At 55.1% G+C, this 17196-nt stretch overlaps 1 protein-coding gene across 7 annotated transcripts in view; it reads left to right on the forward strand.

Annotated features, from left to right (window-relative positions):
- Positions 1–17196, forward strand: part of MPRIP (myosin phosphatase Rho interacting protein) — an 81173-nt gene that overhangs the window by 37191 nt on the left and 26786 nt on the right. For 5 of the 7 annotated variants that reach the window (XM_088527768.1, XM_088527770.1, XM_088527767.1 and 2 more), the window contains exons 5-9: positions 2647–2731; positions 6330–6540; positions 8424–8583; positions 14447–14591; positions 14770–14886. In XM_088527768.1, coding sequence (XP_088383894.1) covers positions 2647–2731; positions 6330–6540; positions 8424–8583; positions 14447–14591; positions 14770–14886 — 718 coding nt within the window. Of the gene's footprint in view, positions 1–2646; positions 2732–6329; positions 6541–8423; positions 8941–14446; positions 14592–14769; positions 14887–17196 lie in introns of all 7 variants that reach the window. The other 2 variants (XM_088527765.1, XM_088527766.1) reach the window with 1 other exon arrangement.

Here is a 17196-nt window from a genome sequence, read left to right on the forward strand (position 1 = left end):
GATGGTGGCTGGGCCAGGGTGACTCCTGCGGTCGCTGCTGCTTTCACCGCAGGATCCCATCGTGCAGGTTCCTGGGGCTGCTTTGCAGCTTGGCAGGTTCGACACGTCCGTGTCCTTGGAGTTGGTGTCGGCCTCCCTGGGGCCCCTGAGCCACCCCCTGTTCCCAACATCAGAGATGATCCCAACATCAGAGAGCCCCGCGGGGCTCTGTTTGCTGTTTTTATTCCTGTCCTTGCAGCAGTCTTGTCTTGGCAGGGCCTGTCCGTTCCCTGCCTGCTGTCTGCAGAGAGGGAAAATCGTGGGGTCTGGTTACAGCCCAGCACCCCCGGGTCGCAACTGAGCATCTGACCTTAGAGGAAGATTAAAATATCATCCCTCGTATGAGCGCCTGCCCCAGGGATGCGGTTGCTCAGCAACACCCAAGATTAAGCCACTCGAGAGAGCAAATCCCAGGAGATTTCCCAGCTCCAGGTGCTGGCTGGCGACCTAGAAACATCCTTGTCCCTTGATCTCGGGCTGACCTGGACTCGGGCCGAACGCAGAGGTGCGGAGGGCGTTCCTTGGCACGGCCCAAAGGACGGTGATGCTGCCGCTGTTCACTGCGAGCGCTTCCCACACGGCTCCCCGTGGATCACGGCCCTGCCTTGCTGCAGGCAGGAGCCGGCACGTTCGTCCCAGACTGCTCTCCAGCTACAGGCAGAGCGAAAGGACAGGCTGGGGAGCAGAGATTTCATCCCAAGGGTAATCTCAGTGGAAGATTCCATCCCCAAGTGGAATCTTGAAACCAAAATTAGCTGGCATTTGAAACTGGAGCAGAAAGCTTAGGGCTTGAAACACCTTTCCTGATCTCTCAGAAACAGGCCGTCTCCTCCTCCTCTCTTCCAAGCCTTGCAGTGAAAGAATTCTGTGCTTCCTTTTGGAATGATTTATGTTTCCGAGCGTTGCCTTTGGTTGTGACTCTCTCCTTTCAGTAAACACTAGCTGAAATAGGCATTTTCCTGCAGAGAGCTTGGGAATTGGCTCGCATGCTTCCTTTTCACGTATTAGAACTTCCCTGTGATGTTCAATGATCTACAGAGAATCCCGGCTGCAGGCGATCCCGCCGGCCGGGCAGACCTGTCCTTCCGGAGCCGAACGCCGAGCGCACGACTCCCTTCTTTTTCATGGGCTTGGGCCCCTGCTGATGCCCCTGCTGAGGGGAGGTTGCCCTTGGGCAAGGGGAGCAGAGCCACGGCCCAGGGCTCGTCCCGCTCTGGCTGTTGGGCTCCTCTCTGCTCTGCGGGGGGTTCCTGTTTTCCCTTCCCGGAGAATCCGCAGCCTCCCACGGCCTCTTGCTGAGCTCTGCTCCCCTGACCTCGCGCTGCCGCTTCCCTTCATCCCTGTCCTCAGGCTCCTCTTTGTGCTCTGTTACGCCCCAAAACAGGGCCAAACTCCGTGCCCTGCTCTGCTTTTCCCTCTCCCCCGTGCTCCCGAACACAGTCCAGTCTTTTGTTCCTGGATCCTGCTAGCAGTGCCAAGAGGGAGAGACATTGCAGAGCAAGGTGGGGCTGATTTATTGCTCACTGGCCCAGCGTCGTATTTGGAAGGAGCGTGTTTGCTTCTGGCTGCAAGCATTAATCACCCTGAAAAAGCCCCGTTCTGGTTCCGAGCCAGACGAGTTTCATTTGCAGTTGCAGCACGACAGGAAGATTTTGCCGGCTCGGGGAGAAATTTGTTTTACGCTCGTCGTAGGTTTCTGGCATATATTGCTTAATTGAAGCCCGCTCGATTGGTCATCTCAGAACTCTTTGCAAGAGCAGCATGCAAAGTGAGGGGAATAGGAGAGCAAAGCATGAAAAACTTCCATCATTCCATGGATCCTCATGGAGTTAACAGACAAGCGGGCAGCTCCTCAGGCCGTGGGGGCAAAGGGTAGGAGAATCCCCCAAACAAATGACTTGTACGAGGGCTGGACTTCTGAGTGCCAAGTTTACCCTGCCCTTTCTTAGACAAAAATGCATCGTGTCCAACACATTGGTGTTAACATCTCTGAAAAGAGGAGGTCCTGCCTACTCCGAGAGGATGCTGTTGATGAGCTCCCTGGTGCCTTTCGGTATCCTTTAATTCCTGTCCCTTGTCACCCCTGGCCACTTCCTCTCTCTTGGAGCGAACAGTGTTAGTCAAAGCAATCTTGGGGTTGCCTTGGAGTTGTCCTCTGTCCCTCCTGTCCTTCCTCAGAGGTTGTTTCTCCCCTGAGTGGGTGCTGAGTGTTGGGACAACTTCTGGGTGCTTTTTACCATGTTGACCATCTTGGAGAGGTTGAGTTTTGCAAGCCAAGTTCCAGCTCGGGGGAATTTTTATGGCCAACTTACACCCCCCTGAAAAATGTGGTTGGTAATGGAAATGCCGATGCCTCCCAAATGCGACACAACACCAGCTCCGTCTCTGGAAGGCAGCCGAAAGTTCTGCTGGTGTGTGAAGGAGGGACGAGGATGCATCCGGATGGTGTTGCCAGAGGAGTCCCTGCTCTACAAGGGAAGTAGCTCTGGGATCAGCATCCAGGAGCGGTGTCCAGCCCCCATGCCTGAGCATCCCTCACCCCTCGCTGCCTGTCGCCTTCGCTGTTCCTCAGCACAGAGCTCACCTTCTGCTCTTCTTTGCTTGCAGGTGGCTGGAGATGTTGATAGTCTATCCGAGGACCAACAAGCAGAATCAGAAGAAGAAGAGGAAGGTCGAGCCCCCAACTCCTCAGGTAAGCGCAGGTGGTGACACCGTGGCCTGGTCCCTTGTGGCCCCAAAGGGGAACAGTTTGTCTGCCTCTCAAGCCATGGCCTTGCTCTCTCCCCAGGGAAGATCTGCCCCACCACGAGCCAGGCTGACACGAAACGTGGGCTGCTGGCTGCCTTTGCAGAGGCTGAAAGCAGGGGAGAGAGCCCGGATAGCAAGGATGGAGTGACCTCATTTCTGGATGTCACTTCCCAGGGTCACGTGCTGCTCCTTCCCACACTTTGCAGATGCACGTGCTATCCTGGCTGGTCTGCAAGTCCTGCAGCAGCAGCAAGGAAACCCTCTGCTCACCCTTTCCATCCGGGCTCTCCTTGAGTCGCTCGCGGTGGGGACGGCTCTCACCAGGTTGCCCTTTCCATCTAATCCCATTCCCTCCGGGCAGGCTGTCTGGGATGGGGTTCTCGGGCAGGGTGCTGAAGTTGGTGGTGAAGTTGTGTGGCCAGAGAAGTGCAAGCGGGACACGTAACGGAGCCCTGTGCTGTCCTCTGTCCCCTGTGCAAAATGGCATCAGTGCCTTAACGTGGCTCTCCCAGGGACCTGGGGCGCGTATGGCACACGTCGGGCAAGGGATCCTGGCTGTTCGTGGGCCTTTTAGGCAGAAACATGCTGAAATTCCATAGGGCTCCGCTTATCCGGTCGGAGATGACCCTGGAGATAATGGGAATGAAAGGAAAATGCTAAAGGCCGGGGCCGGGCTGGGAGCTTCGGGAGCGGAGCCGCGCTCTCTGGGGACGTGGCGAGGGCTTCGCGCTCGCTGTGACTATAAATGGTAAAAACCGGGGCCGGCCGTGACTCACTCATTCCTGCCAGGCTCCCACGTGGCCGGAGTGGGGGAGAATCCCACAGATTTGGAATTTGACCCCGAGGCCGCGCTCGTCTGGCTCCGGGGCTGAGAACGGCCGCGTCCCCGGAGCGGCCTGACCTCCGCGCGCGCGTCCTGCCGCTCCGAGGGGCCGCCTGGGAGAGCTCATCCGGCCCGCGCCGACCGTCGGGAAGCAGCTCCGGCCTCCCCTGCTCTCTACTTGGGAGCAGCTGTTGGGTTTCCCTGGATTCCTCCATGGCGAAGCCCTCCGGGCAGTCCGGGTGCGAGGAGGGTTTTGCTTAGTGTCACTCGAATCAAGTTAGCTGCGCTAAGAGCTTCTGAGCAACAGGGATAAAAATGGGGAAGAGAATCATCCAGCAGGTTGCACTGTCACCTTCGGAGCCACCCCCTGCCAGAGCCTTGGCTGGTGACCGCCACTCAAGCGCTCTGTGCTCCAGTGATGCTCGAGGAGGCACCTCCTGGCTGACACCTGACACGGTTCGAGTTGTCCCGGTCAAAAATCTCCTCCGAGCCCATGGGGGCCATGGGGGCCAGGCAGGACACGCGGGGAGGGACGGTGAGGAACCGGCTGGCTTCAGGAGGGGCCGCTGGGGAGGGAAGGGGGAGCGGAGGAGAAGGGCCCGGAGCCAGAAAAACATCCTTGCGGGTTACGTTTCATCGCCATGGCAACTGCTTGGAAACCGTACAGGATCCGCGCTCCTGAGCACCAAATAAGGGAAGCGGCCGCGGGGAGGCCGCTCGCGCCCGGGGTCCGGCCGCCCCGGCGGAGCATCCCCGCGCGGCGGCTTTTCCCACCGCAACGGCTCCTTTTTTCCCCTTGTTTTCGGCTTCCCGGGCGCCGGGCCGGTGCGGCACGGACGCGGGCAGCGGGAGACGGCCGGAGAGCGCCCGGGAAAAAGCGGCACCGCACGGGCCTCCGCGAAATGGCTCCTGTTGAACTTGGCTGCCTTTCCGGCCTCTCTCCCCGGAGGAAGCCTCATTCCTCTTTCCAGACGGCCACCCTCCCACCCCGCAGCGGGGAGGGATGGCTGCCTCTGTGATTTGCAAAAAGAAGAGAAAAAAAAGAGGGTATTTCTCCTTTTCCTCACTCTTGGGGAGTTTCTTCTTCCTTCACCCTCCCCACGGAAGCTGGCGTGGAGCTGGCCCATCCAGGGAATCGGGGCCGTTTCCAGCTCATTTGTCCCCGTTTCTTGCTATCAGCGTGGGCGCAATCCGTGCAGGCCAAGCAGGGAACTTCTGAGTGCCCAGATGTCCCTATCACAATTCCGGAGGGACACAGGCTTCCCAGACCTGGCATTAGCCCCTTCTTTGAGCCAACTCTGAATGGCAAAGACTTCGTTTCTCTGCCTATATATTGCTTCTCGACCCTCATCTCTGTGTCTGATTAATGCCCCTCTAGAAATAATTACCTGAGAGTGTGCAAATGGGGTGCGCGAAAATGCATACCCCAGTGCTGGCTTTTGGATCGAGGAAATGCGGAGCAAGGAAGTGTGGAGCATTTGCCTACAAAATCCTGCTCTCTTAGGATGGTATTTTTAATATTTTTAAGGGATTTTTTTAAAAAAAATGGAGGTCAGTTCGCTGCTTGCTCTGGAGAGGGGTCCCTCGTGCTTGCATTTGCCCACTGGCCATCAAAAGGTTGCCAGCAACTGGGACATTGCCCACAACACGGGGACCACAACGAGGGGCATTAACTGCCTTTGGTTTATTGGTGACTTTAAGGAAAATTTGCCGCTAATGCAGCAACTTCATATGACAACAGCAAAGTGGCTGCTCATGAGCAAACCCTAAGGTAGCTGGAAGAGCAGCCTGCGCGGTGCAAACGCAGCCACAAAAAGCGGCATCGCGCTCGGATTTATTCCAGAGCCCGTCGTAGCTAGCGATGCATTAAAGTGATGGGTATTGTTTTAAAATAACATAAAGCTCGATGCAATATCATGCTTCCTTCCTAAAACAAATGTCCTGTTGTGTAGCCAAAACACCCAGGAGGAATATAGCCCTGTTTGGGTTTATTTTTTTTCTTTTTATCAATGGCCCATAACAAACCAGTTGTGACAAACAAACAGCACAGCTGCTAGTGACAGGGAATGAATTTTCTTCTCCATCTGATGTCCTTTAGCTTGATTTTTTTTTTTCCTTTTTGCCGTTGCCGTTCAGTGCGAGCAAATTCAATCCTGACAAATGGGACCCAGGAGAGGGGCCCAGGCTTGGTCTGTGTTTGCTAAACGCAGCAGCTGCCTGGGAGCAGCTCGGAGGGAAGGGGGAGGCCGGGATTTATCAGCCCCGCGGGGCATCGCTCGCCAAGGCTGCCCCGAGCCGGGAGCGCGGGAGGGAAGGGGGAGATGCCCGGGGCTCTGGGCAAAGCTGGTGAGGCCGTTGCCAGAGGGGCTAGTGGCCACTGGCAGGAGGTAGGTGACTGCCCGGGGTCCCGCGGTGCTGCTGGGGGCTGCTGCGGGGCTGAAATCGGGTAGATTTGCAGCCGAGGTCGGTGTCCGCAGCCCTGGGAAGGGTGTGAGTTAGGCACAGAGGATGGGAGCTGCCAGGACGCGTTCCTGGGAATGCCGTGCTCGGCATCCTCATCCCGACGGATGGACGGAGGTGCAGGCGGCTTCGGGAGTGCTCCCCGCGGAGGGACGGCCGAGGACGTTTCCTCACTCCCCGCCAGCGTGGCGGGTGTCACTTTAGCTAAGGAAGCCCCAATCATCCCCCTCCAACCCTGCTGTCCCGCTGTTCTCTTTAGGAGCCTGGTCCCGCTAAGATGGCCGTGACCAGCAGCAACATCCCCAGCGCGGAGAAGGTCCCTGCCACCAAGTCCACGCTTTGGCAGGAGGAAATGAGGAGCAAAGACCAAGCAGACGGCAGCAGCGGCCTCGGCCCGACTCAGAGCCCGGTGCAGAGCCAGGCAGTGGCTGCCGGCTCCCTGAAGGAGCCCACGCTGGATGGCAAAGAAGGTAAGGGGCAGAGTGCTGAGCCAGCACAAAAAAGATCCCCAAAAAGAGGGGAAAACGGAAAAACTCTGCTGGTTCACTTCCTTGAGCTCCCCACGGTCAGACAAGCCCCACATGCACAGGTAGGTCTATATGCAGAAGGGTGCCCAGCCACCCTTCTGGAGAGCAGCCAGCCAGTGAGTTACCTTGGTTAAAATATTCAATTGCATCCCAAAAGAGGGACAGAGACCTAGAGGAAAATCTGGAAAACGCTGCAGAGAGGAGATGGGGCTGCCCGGCCTCCATCTGCCCACTGCGGCCGGGCTCTGCAGGGGGAAAAGGGTTTTTTGTGAGGTCCCCCCGAGCGCTGCCCGTGCCCCGGCAGCCCGTGTGCCGCTCACCCGGTTATCGGCGCTGCCAAGCCCCGCGCGCCGCTTCCTCATCCTGTCCCGGCATCGGGGAACTGTTTATATTTGGTCTCCCTGATTAGGCCGGGGAAGGCGCCTGGGGCTACCGCATTGTTCTCTGGCAAACAATAGGGGCTGGGGCTTTTTTCCTGCCCGGGGCTGGTTTCCCTCTGGATAAATCCTGAGGGGATTTAGGGGAGACACCCGGAGTAAGTTTCCTTTATCTCTGCGAGCCAGCGGAGACAGGGGCTGCTTTTCCCCCATTCTCCTGATCTTAGTTGGCAGGTTTGGGGTTCGTAGGGTTTTGCGCTTTGGGGCACAGTTGGGCAATTAGTCATATGCAATTTCCCCGAAGAGAATTGTGGGTTTTCCCTGCTTATCTCCCATCTGCTTGATTTCCTTGAAGCAAAAATATATGCGAGTGAAAAGTGCTGGAGTTGACACCTTTCAGCAGCTTTTTAATGGGAGACAGCGTGAGCGTGACGGCTCTTAGGGGCTGTGAGGTCCCTCCTGGGAGGCAGCACAGAGCTGCCCTGCACCCTGATGTGTCCTCTGTCCCATCCTCGTCCCCGTGGGTCAGCTCAGCTCCTTCTCCAGGACCCATCGCTCCCTTTTCCCGGGACTGGCTTGCAGGAGTCTGCTCTGGCAATGGGAAGCTTTCCATTCCCCACAGAGTGCCTGTGTCCCAGGGAAACCTCCACCTTCCCGCCGTGCTCCTAGCGGGAAGGGCCAAGAGCTTCGGGTGGGTCCGAGTTTCCTGCAGCTGTCAGTGCACCTCCCCTTCCCCTCTCCCGCTTTTCTGGAACAGGACAACCTGGAAGCCAATTGAGCTTGTGCTCATCAGGCAGTGCCTCGGTGCGTGCCGGCTCACCTCAGCTTCCGTGTACCCAGGAACAGCTGGGCTTGAGAAAATCCTTCTTTTATGCTGGAAAAAAGCCCCACTATCCACTTGCGCAGTGTCCCTCCTCACAGACTGCCTCTTCCCATGCTGAGGAAGAGGAGAAGCCTGCCTTGGCCTTCTTCCCATGGGGCAGCACTCGAGCAGGTCTGGGAGCCAGGTGGGCACCTTGCAGCAGCTTCCTAGCGATGCTACTGCAGATCATTGCTGCTGCTGTCATTGCCCTTGTCACTCTCAGTGCAACCAGCTGGTGACTTGCTCTTCCAAGCTGCCCGTGCCCATGTGCTCGGCTACATGGAGCTGCCCAAGGAGCTGGTCAGCAAGCCCACTGCCTCCTGGTAGGGTTGGACTGGGCTCCCCAGGTCCCCCAAATCATCTCACCTTTTGAATGGGCCTTGCAGCTGGTTGCAGGTGAGAGGCCACACCAGGACCACCTGTCTGCCAAGTGAAGGTGGAAATTGGAGTTGGGGTCCAGGCATTTTGTCTCTGCTCTCATTCCTTACTCTGTTCCATATTGGAATTGGGATGTTCGTTTTTCGTTTGTTTGTGTCTTACCAAGAGGCAGAACTTGGACTTGAAACCAAACCTTTTCTGTCCTTCAGATGAGAGCTCCATGAACGGAGACCGGATAGACTGTGGGCGGAAGACCCGTGTGGAGAGCGGTTACTTTTCCTTGGAGAAGACCAAGCAAGACTCGAAGCTGGAAGAACAGCAGTTGCCGCCCCCACCGAGCCCTCCCAGCCCCAGCACCCCAAACAACAGGTACAGTTATCCCAAATCGCCCTCGCAGGAGCATGCCCAGCCCTTTCCTTCCCCAGGTACCCGATCAGGCGACCGAATGATTCACAGCTTCTCTCTGAACTCCTTGGACTCGAAGAACACTTGCCCCATGCACAAGGACTCCAACAGCAGAGATATAGCAAGGGGAGCTGAAAAATCGGGGCGTCCCCTTTCTTTTAAAGCCAGCCGGCAGTACACCACCCTGGCCGACGTTCCCAAGGCCATTAGGATCAGTAATCATGAGGCCTTCCAGGTGGAGAGGAAACGGCTAGAGCGGAGAACCCGGGCGCGTAGCCCTGGGAGAGAAGAAGTGGCCCGGCTCTTTGGCCATGAGAGAAGGTAAGGGATGAGTGGCTGGGCTCTTCCTTGCATGCTTGAGACATCTCCTGCGTTTGGCCCACTGCTCCCCGCTGCAGCTCTGCGTGGAGGAGCATCAAGTTGCCCAAAGCAGGACTGAGCCTGAGGCCAGTCCAGATTGTTCGGCCCTCCAGTGCTTTCCAGTACGCCTGGATTTAAGGATAACGATTTAAGGGTAACTGGGCGGCCTGGCCGCACCAGGCGGGCAGCGATGCAGCCTGAGTAACACCAGGAGGCAAATGCCACCCTGCTGAGACTGTTTGGAGGGCAACCAGGCAGGACGCTTGGCAGGTGCCGTTCAGCTACCACAAGACCACCCTTCCCCTGCCCCTTCCAGCGCACGGAGGCAGCTGGCACCATTAATTAGGTTACTTCTCTATACGGTGCTGGAGCCGGCGCTCTTATGCAACCGCCTAATGAGCTGAGAGAGGTTTCAAAATGTCACGGCCTTAATCCGGGGGAGCAGAGCGGTGCGGTGCCGCGGCAGAGCCCGGCGCGCGGGAGGGCACGGCGTGCGCGCGCGCACGGAACGCCAGCGCTTGGCTTTCCCTGGGAGGGACGCGTTGGTGCAGGGAGGACAGCGGAGCAAAGCAGGAGACAGGCCCCGGGCGAGAGGGCCATCTGCCAGGCTGATTTCTCGCCCTGGTTTTCCTCTGGGCATGTTCTCTCTAGCATGATTTCAGCAAGCGCTTCCAGTTCGTTTCTTCCCAGCCCCTAAAGGACTGTTTTCCAGGCGTGTTTTCTCCCGCTGGAAGCTCGGAGCTGTCCTGGGAATCGCGGTGCAGCTCCGAGCCGACGCTGTAGCTTGGCAGGAGGATCCTTATGTCTGGCTAACCCGGGCCTGCCCTAGCGATGTGCACATTAAGTGCCAGGCTAGCGCTTGCCACGAGGGAAGGGTGAAGGAGCAGAAAGACTTTCCCTTTGCCTTGGGAATTCAGTCCTTTCCGGACCAGACAAGGAGAAGTCCACGCGAGTCCCCTGGCAACCCCAGCTGCAGACACTGACTTCAGAAGTCACAATTTACAGGTTGATCTTGTCCCCAGGCCAGACAGGGGCAGCGAGAGGGGCAGAGAGGAGCAGGGATTTAGCTGCAGGTAACGGGCCTGAGGGAGGAAGCTGCTGCCACACTCAGTCCTCTTCATTTCATTTCCTGCTGGGAGATGCCTTTTTCCTGGGGGAAAAGTCTGTTTTTTCCTGCCCATTTACTAGCTGGGCTCCTGAGGCCATTTGACAGGTTTTTGTTGACACATCCTTATTGGCAAATATTCTTCTATGCCAGCTCAGAGCCTTTAACTGAGCAATGGTACTCGAGGAAGAAGAGCAGATACACGTCTTTATCCTGCATTCCTGCTCCCCTAGTTTACCTCTGAGCTTGCTGGAAATGTCTTTTCCCATCTTTTGCAGTAAATGCAGTGCTGTCTCAGGGCCTGCTTTGGGGAATATCTGACCAACCCAGGCTCAGTTGTGACACCCAGTGAGCAGCATTCATCTTCCCCAGATGCTGATGCCTGCTCTGATCTGTCAGGGACCAGTAAAAGAGGACCCAAAAGGCCTGTAACTGAGGGGTACCAGAACTGCCAAGGGGGCTCTGATGTGCTGACGAGGGAGGTAGAGAAAGTGGCCACAAACACTGTGTCTTACGGGACCCTCTGCTTTGCTGGCGGGTGTTAGGCTGGCGCTGAGCCTTTTCCAAAGAGCAATTGGGATTAATGGGCATCACTGCTGCTTTGGGGCTGAAAAGGGGCTCGAGCAAGTTCCCCTATTGCTGCCGGCGCGGGTGAGCCTCGTCCAGTGCAGGGAAGAGCCACTCCAAAGCAGGATTACGGCAGGCAGCAGGGAAAGGGGGTCCCTTGCTTGGCCCAGGATTGCAGCAGAGGACGAGCTCTCGGCAGGGCCGGCTCGGGCTGCTCAATTTAGGGACTTGCTGCTTCATTTTCTCCTCCAGCAATTGGTGAATTTGCCCGTGCTGAGATGAGCCAGGTTGCGTGGGCAGGAGAACTTATGTTTCCTGCAGCCAGGGGACCTCTGCTCAGGTGGACTTGGCCAGCAATGGGGAGACGGTTTAGCTTCATACCAGAGAATTAACATTCACTGACACCCTGCTCAGCTTGGCTTGGCTGCTTGTTAAATTTGAGTTTACTTAGCCCGCATATTCCTTCTGGTTTTTTCCTCCAAGTTCAGGCTGTGCTCTCTGAGGTTGAGCAAATACAATAACTCGCTTCCATGCTGTGGGGTCAACTTCTCCCCCTGGGTTTAACACCATTTCCAAAAATCCTTCTCGGTAACCTACTAACAAGCACAGGAACGCTTGCCTCAAGCCATTTGCGCACACGCAAACCCCAGAGACACCAGGTTGGCACCATTCAGCTTTGCCTTTTGGTCGTCAGTGCAACCAGACTAACTCACTTTGACTCCTTTGGTATTTTCAGTCCTTCCTCCCATTTTCTGCTAATCATAAAGTGGTGCGTGAGTGTCAGAGGTGCAGACAAGATTACATAAAGCATCCAGTGGTCCCACCTGGAGTAACACACCTGTAATCTTAGCTCCAGATAAAGCTGCTTTTCAGGCTTCTTGTCCTGTTTCGTTATCCTAAGAGATCCCCTGTGCCCCATGTGCAGGGCTGAGCTTGCAGACGTGCTCGTTTGCACCCAACATCTGCTCCACGCCCTGGCCAGACATCCGAGCCCCCTCAGCCTCTTCCCAGGCAGGAGTGGGAAGCAGTGGGAAAGCAGAGCGGCTGCTCCCGAGGAGGAGCCGCCCGGAGCCGTGACGTGCCCGGGTGGTGTGCGAGTTCCCTCTGCTGGCACCCGGCAGCCCGGTCCGGGCAGCGCTGCCCTCCCGGGATGCGTCCCGCTGCATCCGAGGGGGTGTGCGAGACTCCGGAGCCGCTGCGGAGCGAGGAGGCGCTGCAGGGGACACGTGGGATTGCCCGTGTTGGCGGCGTGCACGCGTGCCCTCCTCGCGGTTGTGGGGCAGCAGGCTGGGCTTTTCTTAAAAACAAAGCATGCAGCCTCTAAAAACAGGGGGGTTCCCGTTGAACCCGGGCCCTGCTGGCCAAGACTGGCCGAATTTGAGACATCTGTTGCAGGAGCTTAGTCAGGGTGCCCATATTTTTGTCCTTGGTAAATTGCCGAGTTACCTGAGCTTCCTTTCCCAAATGCCTTCCTGAGGCTTTCGAGCCTGGGAGCCGCATCCGACCCCTCCGAATCCCTCTCCTGCTGGCTACAGAGAAGCCTGCCGGCTCTCCCAGGGATAGCTTTTTCCTTTAAACTCTCCTCTGCATATTTATGTATCTTCGGGGGAAATTCCTCTTCCTCTTCCCAACACTCACTGTCCTTCCCACTGCTAAAGAACGAATGAATCTGGTAGGAATAAGCCCTTTCCTCCAATCAAAGAAAATCGCTTTACCGATAGCCCTCGTTGGTCCTTTCAGCTCTGCTCCTCCCGCGTTCCCCTCTTCCCTAAAAGCCGAAACCTGCAGCTTGGGGCTGGCAGCCTGCAAGACATTAACGCCTGCACGGAGAGATGCTCCTCGGCACCGGCTTGGTAGCTCGGAAGCACTAAACGGCACCGCGGCTTCTCACACGCTTCCTCGTCCCGCCCGCTCCGGGTTTTTGGCCGCACGGAGCTGCTGTCGGAAGGGGCCGGCTCTGCCTCTCGAACATGGGGCAAAAGGAGAAGCCTCCCCTCCCTGTCCCCCGATACCGCGAGCCGGAACTTCTCCAAAATGTTTAGCCACGGGGGAAAACGATTCTTTTCCTGTAATCCGAATGATATTAACCCTTGGGGCTGTGATTTGGTTGCAATCATTTTTTTTTTTTCCTCCTTTTTCAGTGACGAATTACTGGAATGATTTTGATTTTGTTTTGTATGTAGATGCAGATATATAATTTCCTCTTCTGTTCATTCATTTTCCAGCCTTGTTTTCTTCCAGGTCTTGTTGCTCTCCACCTTCTCCTGCTGTGTTGCTGTGTGACGTGTCCGCCTTTACTTCGCCTGCTTCGCTACCATCTCATCTCAATCTCAAGCCGTAGAACAACCCGGTGGCGCAGCCCCTTTCATGAGAAATCAACCTGCTTTTGATTTTGTTTTATGTTTTTTTTTTTTTCCTGGTTTGTTTTCCTTCAGGCCTTCACCTAATAGGGCACAATGTTAATTCACGGAGCTCTTATTCTCTCCTGAACTGAGATTCAGAGAAAGCTGAGCCCATGTTAAAAGGGGATGGCTGGTTTAAAAAATGAGGGCTCCAAACAAGTTCCCTGTGTGTCCATAAACCAAAGGACTTGGATTTACCCCCTGCAAGCAGTTTTCTTGGTGCAAACAGAACGTCCCAGTGGGGTCTGGAGCTCTGCGGGAGCACAGGGCTCTCCCTGCTCCTAGGCTGCAAACAGGGACACAGCAGAATGGATCTCACAAAAACATCAGATCGATTTAAATGTTCAAATCCAGCTCTTCCAGCCCCAGTTCTGTCCTTTCCTCCGCAGTGGCTGGTCTGAGCGTGGGCTTCTGCAGCCACCTCCGAGCAGCAGCGCTTGGGTCCCCAACCCGGCAGGGACACGTCCCGTGTTCAAACTGTGTGTCTTTATCTATGGAATTTGGTGCAAATGTTAGTTTAAAACTAAACATGTCATATTTTTGAGTCCTAACCTGCTGTTTGGTTTCTTGGGAAATGTTACAAAAGCTTTGGTTTAACCTGTTTCCCCTTCTGTGGTTGCTGTTGTGATTTCCTTGTACATTAGAGGTTCACATAAGGCAAACGGCCCTGGTTTTGGATGCGGCATGTGTGGGTCCATATTTTGTTTCCAGAACCCATCTGGATTTAACTTTTTAGGGAAGCTCCAAATCGAGATTTAACTTCCCAGCTTGATGCTCCGCTGGTGTCCGTGCTGCTGGGGGATGTTAATCCATGTTCCCAGGTTGTGTTTAGAGAGCAGAGCTTGATGCTTTTCCAACCCCCCTGGGCACACAACCCTCGACACCACCAAATGCTTTGAAAACACCAGCATTGCCTCCCCATGGGTTAGGGAACAGCGTTTCAGGATGAAGTTCATTCTCTTGCTTCTCTTCTGTGCCGTGGGGCGGCCGACCATGAGCTCCAGCCTTAGGAAAGGCAAAACTGAAGCCAAAGCTGCTTAAAAATCCCTGTTTCAAAATGACCATAAAATGCTGGTTTTCCAAGGGCTTCCTAGATAGTTACAGGAGCGCGTATGGAGCTGGGTGATCTGCTTTTTCCCCTCTTTTTGGCCCCAGTTAAAATGCCGCAGGTCAGATTGGGGTGGGTTCTTTTCCTGGGTTTGTGCACCCTTGAGCTTGCAAGGAAACGGGCACTAAAAGCCGGGTGTTCACAGGCGCTGGGCTGAGCGGCGCTGCAGAGGTGTCAGCACCCCGCGCTCCGAGAGCCTGGGCTTTGTGGGGTTGTGCAGTTCGGTGCAGTTGCTGGGCTTGTGTTTAAACCGGCTCTGGTTTTCCCTTTCTCTCTGTTTTCCAGGCGATCCCAAGTCATTGAAAAGTTCGAGGCATTAGATATTGAGAACGCAGAGCACATGGAAACCAACGTGTCGGCAGCGAGCGCTGCCCTCTCGAGCGATACGCGGCAGGGCAGGAGCGAGAAGAGGGTTTTCCCAAGGAAACGGGTAAGCATCAGCTTGGATGTCTTGGGAACCAGCTAAACCTTGAGAGGCCCTAAGATATGGACTTGAAATGCATTTGTTCTGAGCTTCAGCAATTCCCCTTAACTCTGTGGGGTTTTATGTTATGATCAAGGACTTGCTGTCTCATTTACTGGACTGATGTGGGTTAATTTTTCTTCAGGACTTCACTTCCGAAGCCGCAGCCGTGGGCTCCATCCTGGATGCATCTGCTTCTCCGCTGTCTCCGCACCGTCGAGCAAAATCACTGGATAGAAGGTCCACGGAGTCCTCTATGACGGTGAGCAGCCCTGGGCGTTTATTCCGTGAGGAATCAGTCCTTTCCCGGGCTCTGCCCTCTGCACGTGCTGACCAAGGCTGCCGCAGAGCGTGTAGAGCTGAACCGTAGGTCAGTGCAGTTTCCTGGATCCTTCTCACTCCCTGGACCGAGCCCAAGTGCTGGTTCACGGCTGATGCATTTTTGGACAGCAGTTCACACTTGGCTTGTGGAGGAGAGCTAGCACGTGGGCCAGCTTTCTCATGAAGATTCCCTCATGTTTATGTAGTTGCAAACTGGTGTCGGTGGAAGGAAGTCTCAGAGGAAGGTTCGATCCCGACATCCTGCGTTCTCTTCCGCTTGCAGATTTCAAACGCTCACCAGGCCTGGAGGCAAACAGTTACAAAATAAACATGAATTACTCTCCTCTCACTTGCTACCGTTCTATAGGAACAAAATAAATAGGCTTGCTAATCTCTCAAAGCGATTACTTAGCCATTGCAAATACAGGCTGCGTTTTCAGTCCATGAAGTGCTTCTATTCAAGGACTTCTCAGGAAAATGCTCTGACTTAGTATTTTTCTAATAGCCTTTAGTGTAGATTTGTACATCTACAACAATGACTTTTAAATTCTTAGGGATAATACAAAGACACGGGAAATGCACGTTAAGTGACAGTGCTCATCTATCGAAGGCAGAAAAGTCAGTGGGAAACACACTTTCTCCTTGCATTAAACACTGCCTTATTGTGCCTCTCCCCGTGCTGTAAAAGTCAAAACAGACGAAAAAATTGAACAGCTGCTGATTTGAGACTGAGATTGCAGGGGTCTCCCCTGGCCACGGGGTTAGCTGGATCAGATCAGATATCCTCCAGGATAAAGGCTGAGGCAGAGTTCATCCTGTGTTGGGCTCCGTGGCTTACAGCAGAGTTTGAGTTCTGCGGATCTCTCTTCAATGAGTGCTTTGTCTGTCTGTGTTTCCTAACATCGACACCCTCCGGCATTGCTGCTCCTTTCAGTCCTTCAGCCTCTCTCACTCCCCACTTGACTCTTTTCAGACTGAGCTTTTTTGGGCAGAAACACGCACTGTCTGCCCCCTCCTGCGTGCTCAGCGCGAAGCAGATGGGTTTTGGAGAGAGCGCGTGACGTGTATGAGAAACCTGCTCAGTCTGGCCCCTTCTGTAATGTCTTCCTGCAGCCCAGCTTGAAACGTGTGCTTATACTACTGTGTTAGCAGTGTCTTTCCTCTCTGGCTGCTTTTAAACCTTTACTTAAATTTTAGAAAACTAAGAGTAGTATACATGCTGCTTATCAGGGATTTTCCTGCTTTTTCTGAGTTGATAAATAGCAAGCCCTTGAGCAGCTGCAGTACTTTCCCTCCTTCTGTTTTCCTTCCCTGCAAAATGCATGGTTGGGAGCCGGTTATTTTTGGACCCAAAACATAGATCCTTTGCTTGAAACAAGAGAGGCTCTGCAGTTCTCTGCGGATAGAACTGCCCGGGAAGCTCCCCCTTAGAGAAAAGGGTTTAAACAGGACCCAGATTCCTGGGAACATGATCCCACCTGCGCCTTGGCAGAGGAGAAGCAGGAGGTTTGTGGTATCACTCTCTCCAGGTAAGTTAGGTCTGAAATGTGGATACCCAGCACTCATAGCCTGGTTCGGGGGTGGACGTAGTCATTGTAAATGCAGTTTTCTCTGCAATCTGAACATCACTTATCACGGCCTCCTCGGCAGGTACCTGCTGGGCTTGGTGATTTTGTTCCTTGCGGTCACATCAGGCCCTGTGCCAGGCGCTGCTGCTCAGGCTGGGAGCTGCCTGCTCTCCCCTCCAGTTCTCTAGTGATCCGGGAAGAACAGGCTGGTATTTTCCCTAGGGTCTTTGTGGAGCTGGGCTGGGTTCCCACCAGCGTGGGAACGCTCACATGTGGGATGTGCTGGCCCATCTCATAGGTCTGACTGAATGAGCTTCCAGTCCCCGATTTTTCATGGCTTCCTTAGTCCTAGCCAGTAGATTTGTGCTGCTTCATTGCAAACGCCGTCTCCTCTCCTCCTCCTCCTCCTCCCTCAGCTGCTCTCTTTGCTTCCAACCCCTGCTGTGAGCTTTCAAAGGCAGATGCTCGGCAGTATTAATTTCACAGCAGCAGGCTGTGATGTCCCAGACCCCGCGGAGGGCTGCAGCACATGTAGCAGCCGGAGGAGCTCGGCCTCAGGGGAGCCAACATCCCACACCAGGCACTAGCCAGGCTTGGGGGCGAACGGGTGGCTGGAATTATCCCCACTCTTTGTGGCTGGCTTTTCTCTTAGCTTCTACCTCCCAATACACCCACTTGGGAGG

The sequence above is a fragment of the Tinamus guttatus genome, unplaced genomic scaffold, assembly GCF_059628265.1.
Source record: "Tinamus guttatus ecotype Peru unplaced genomic scaffold, ASM5962826v1 Tinamus_guttatus_pri_ptg000291l, whole genome shotgun sequence".
Taxonomy (NCBI): Eukaryota; Metazoa; Chordata; class Aves; order Tinamiformes; family Tinamidae; genus Tinamus; species Tinamus guttatus.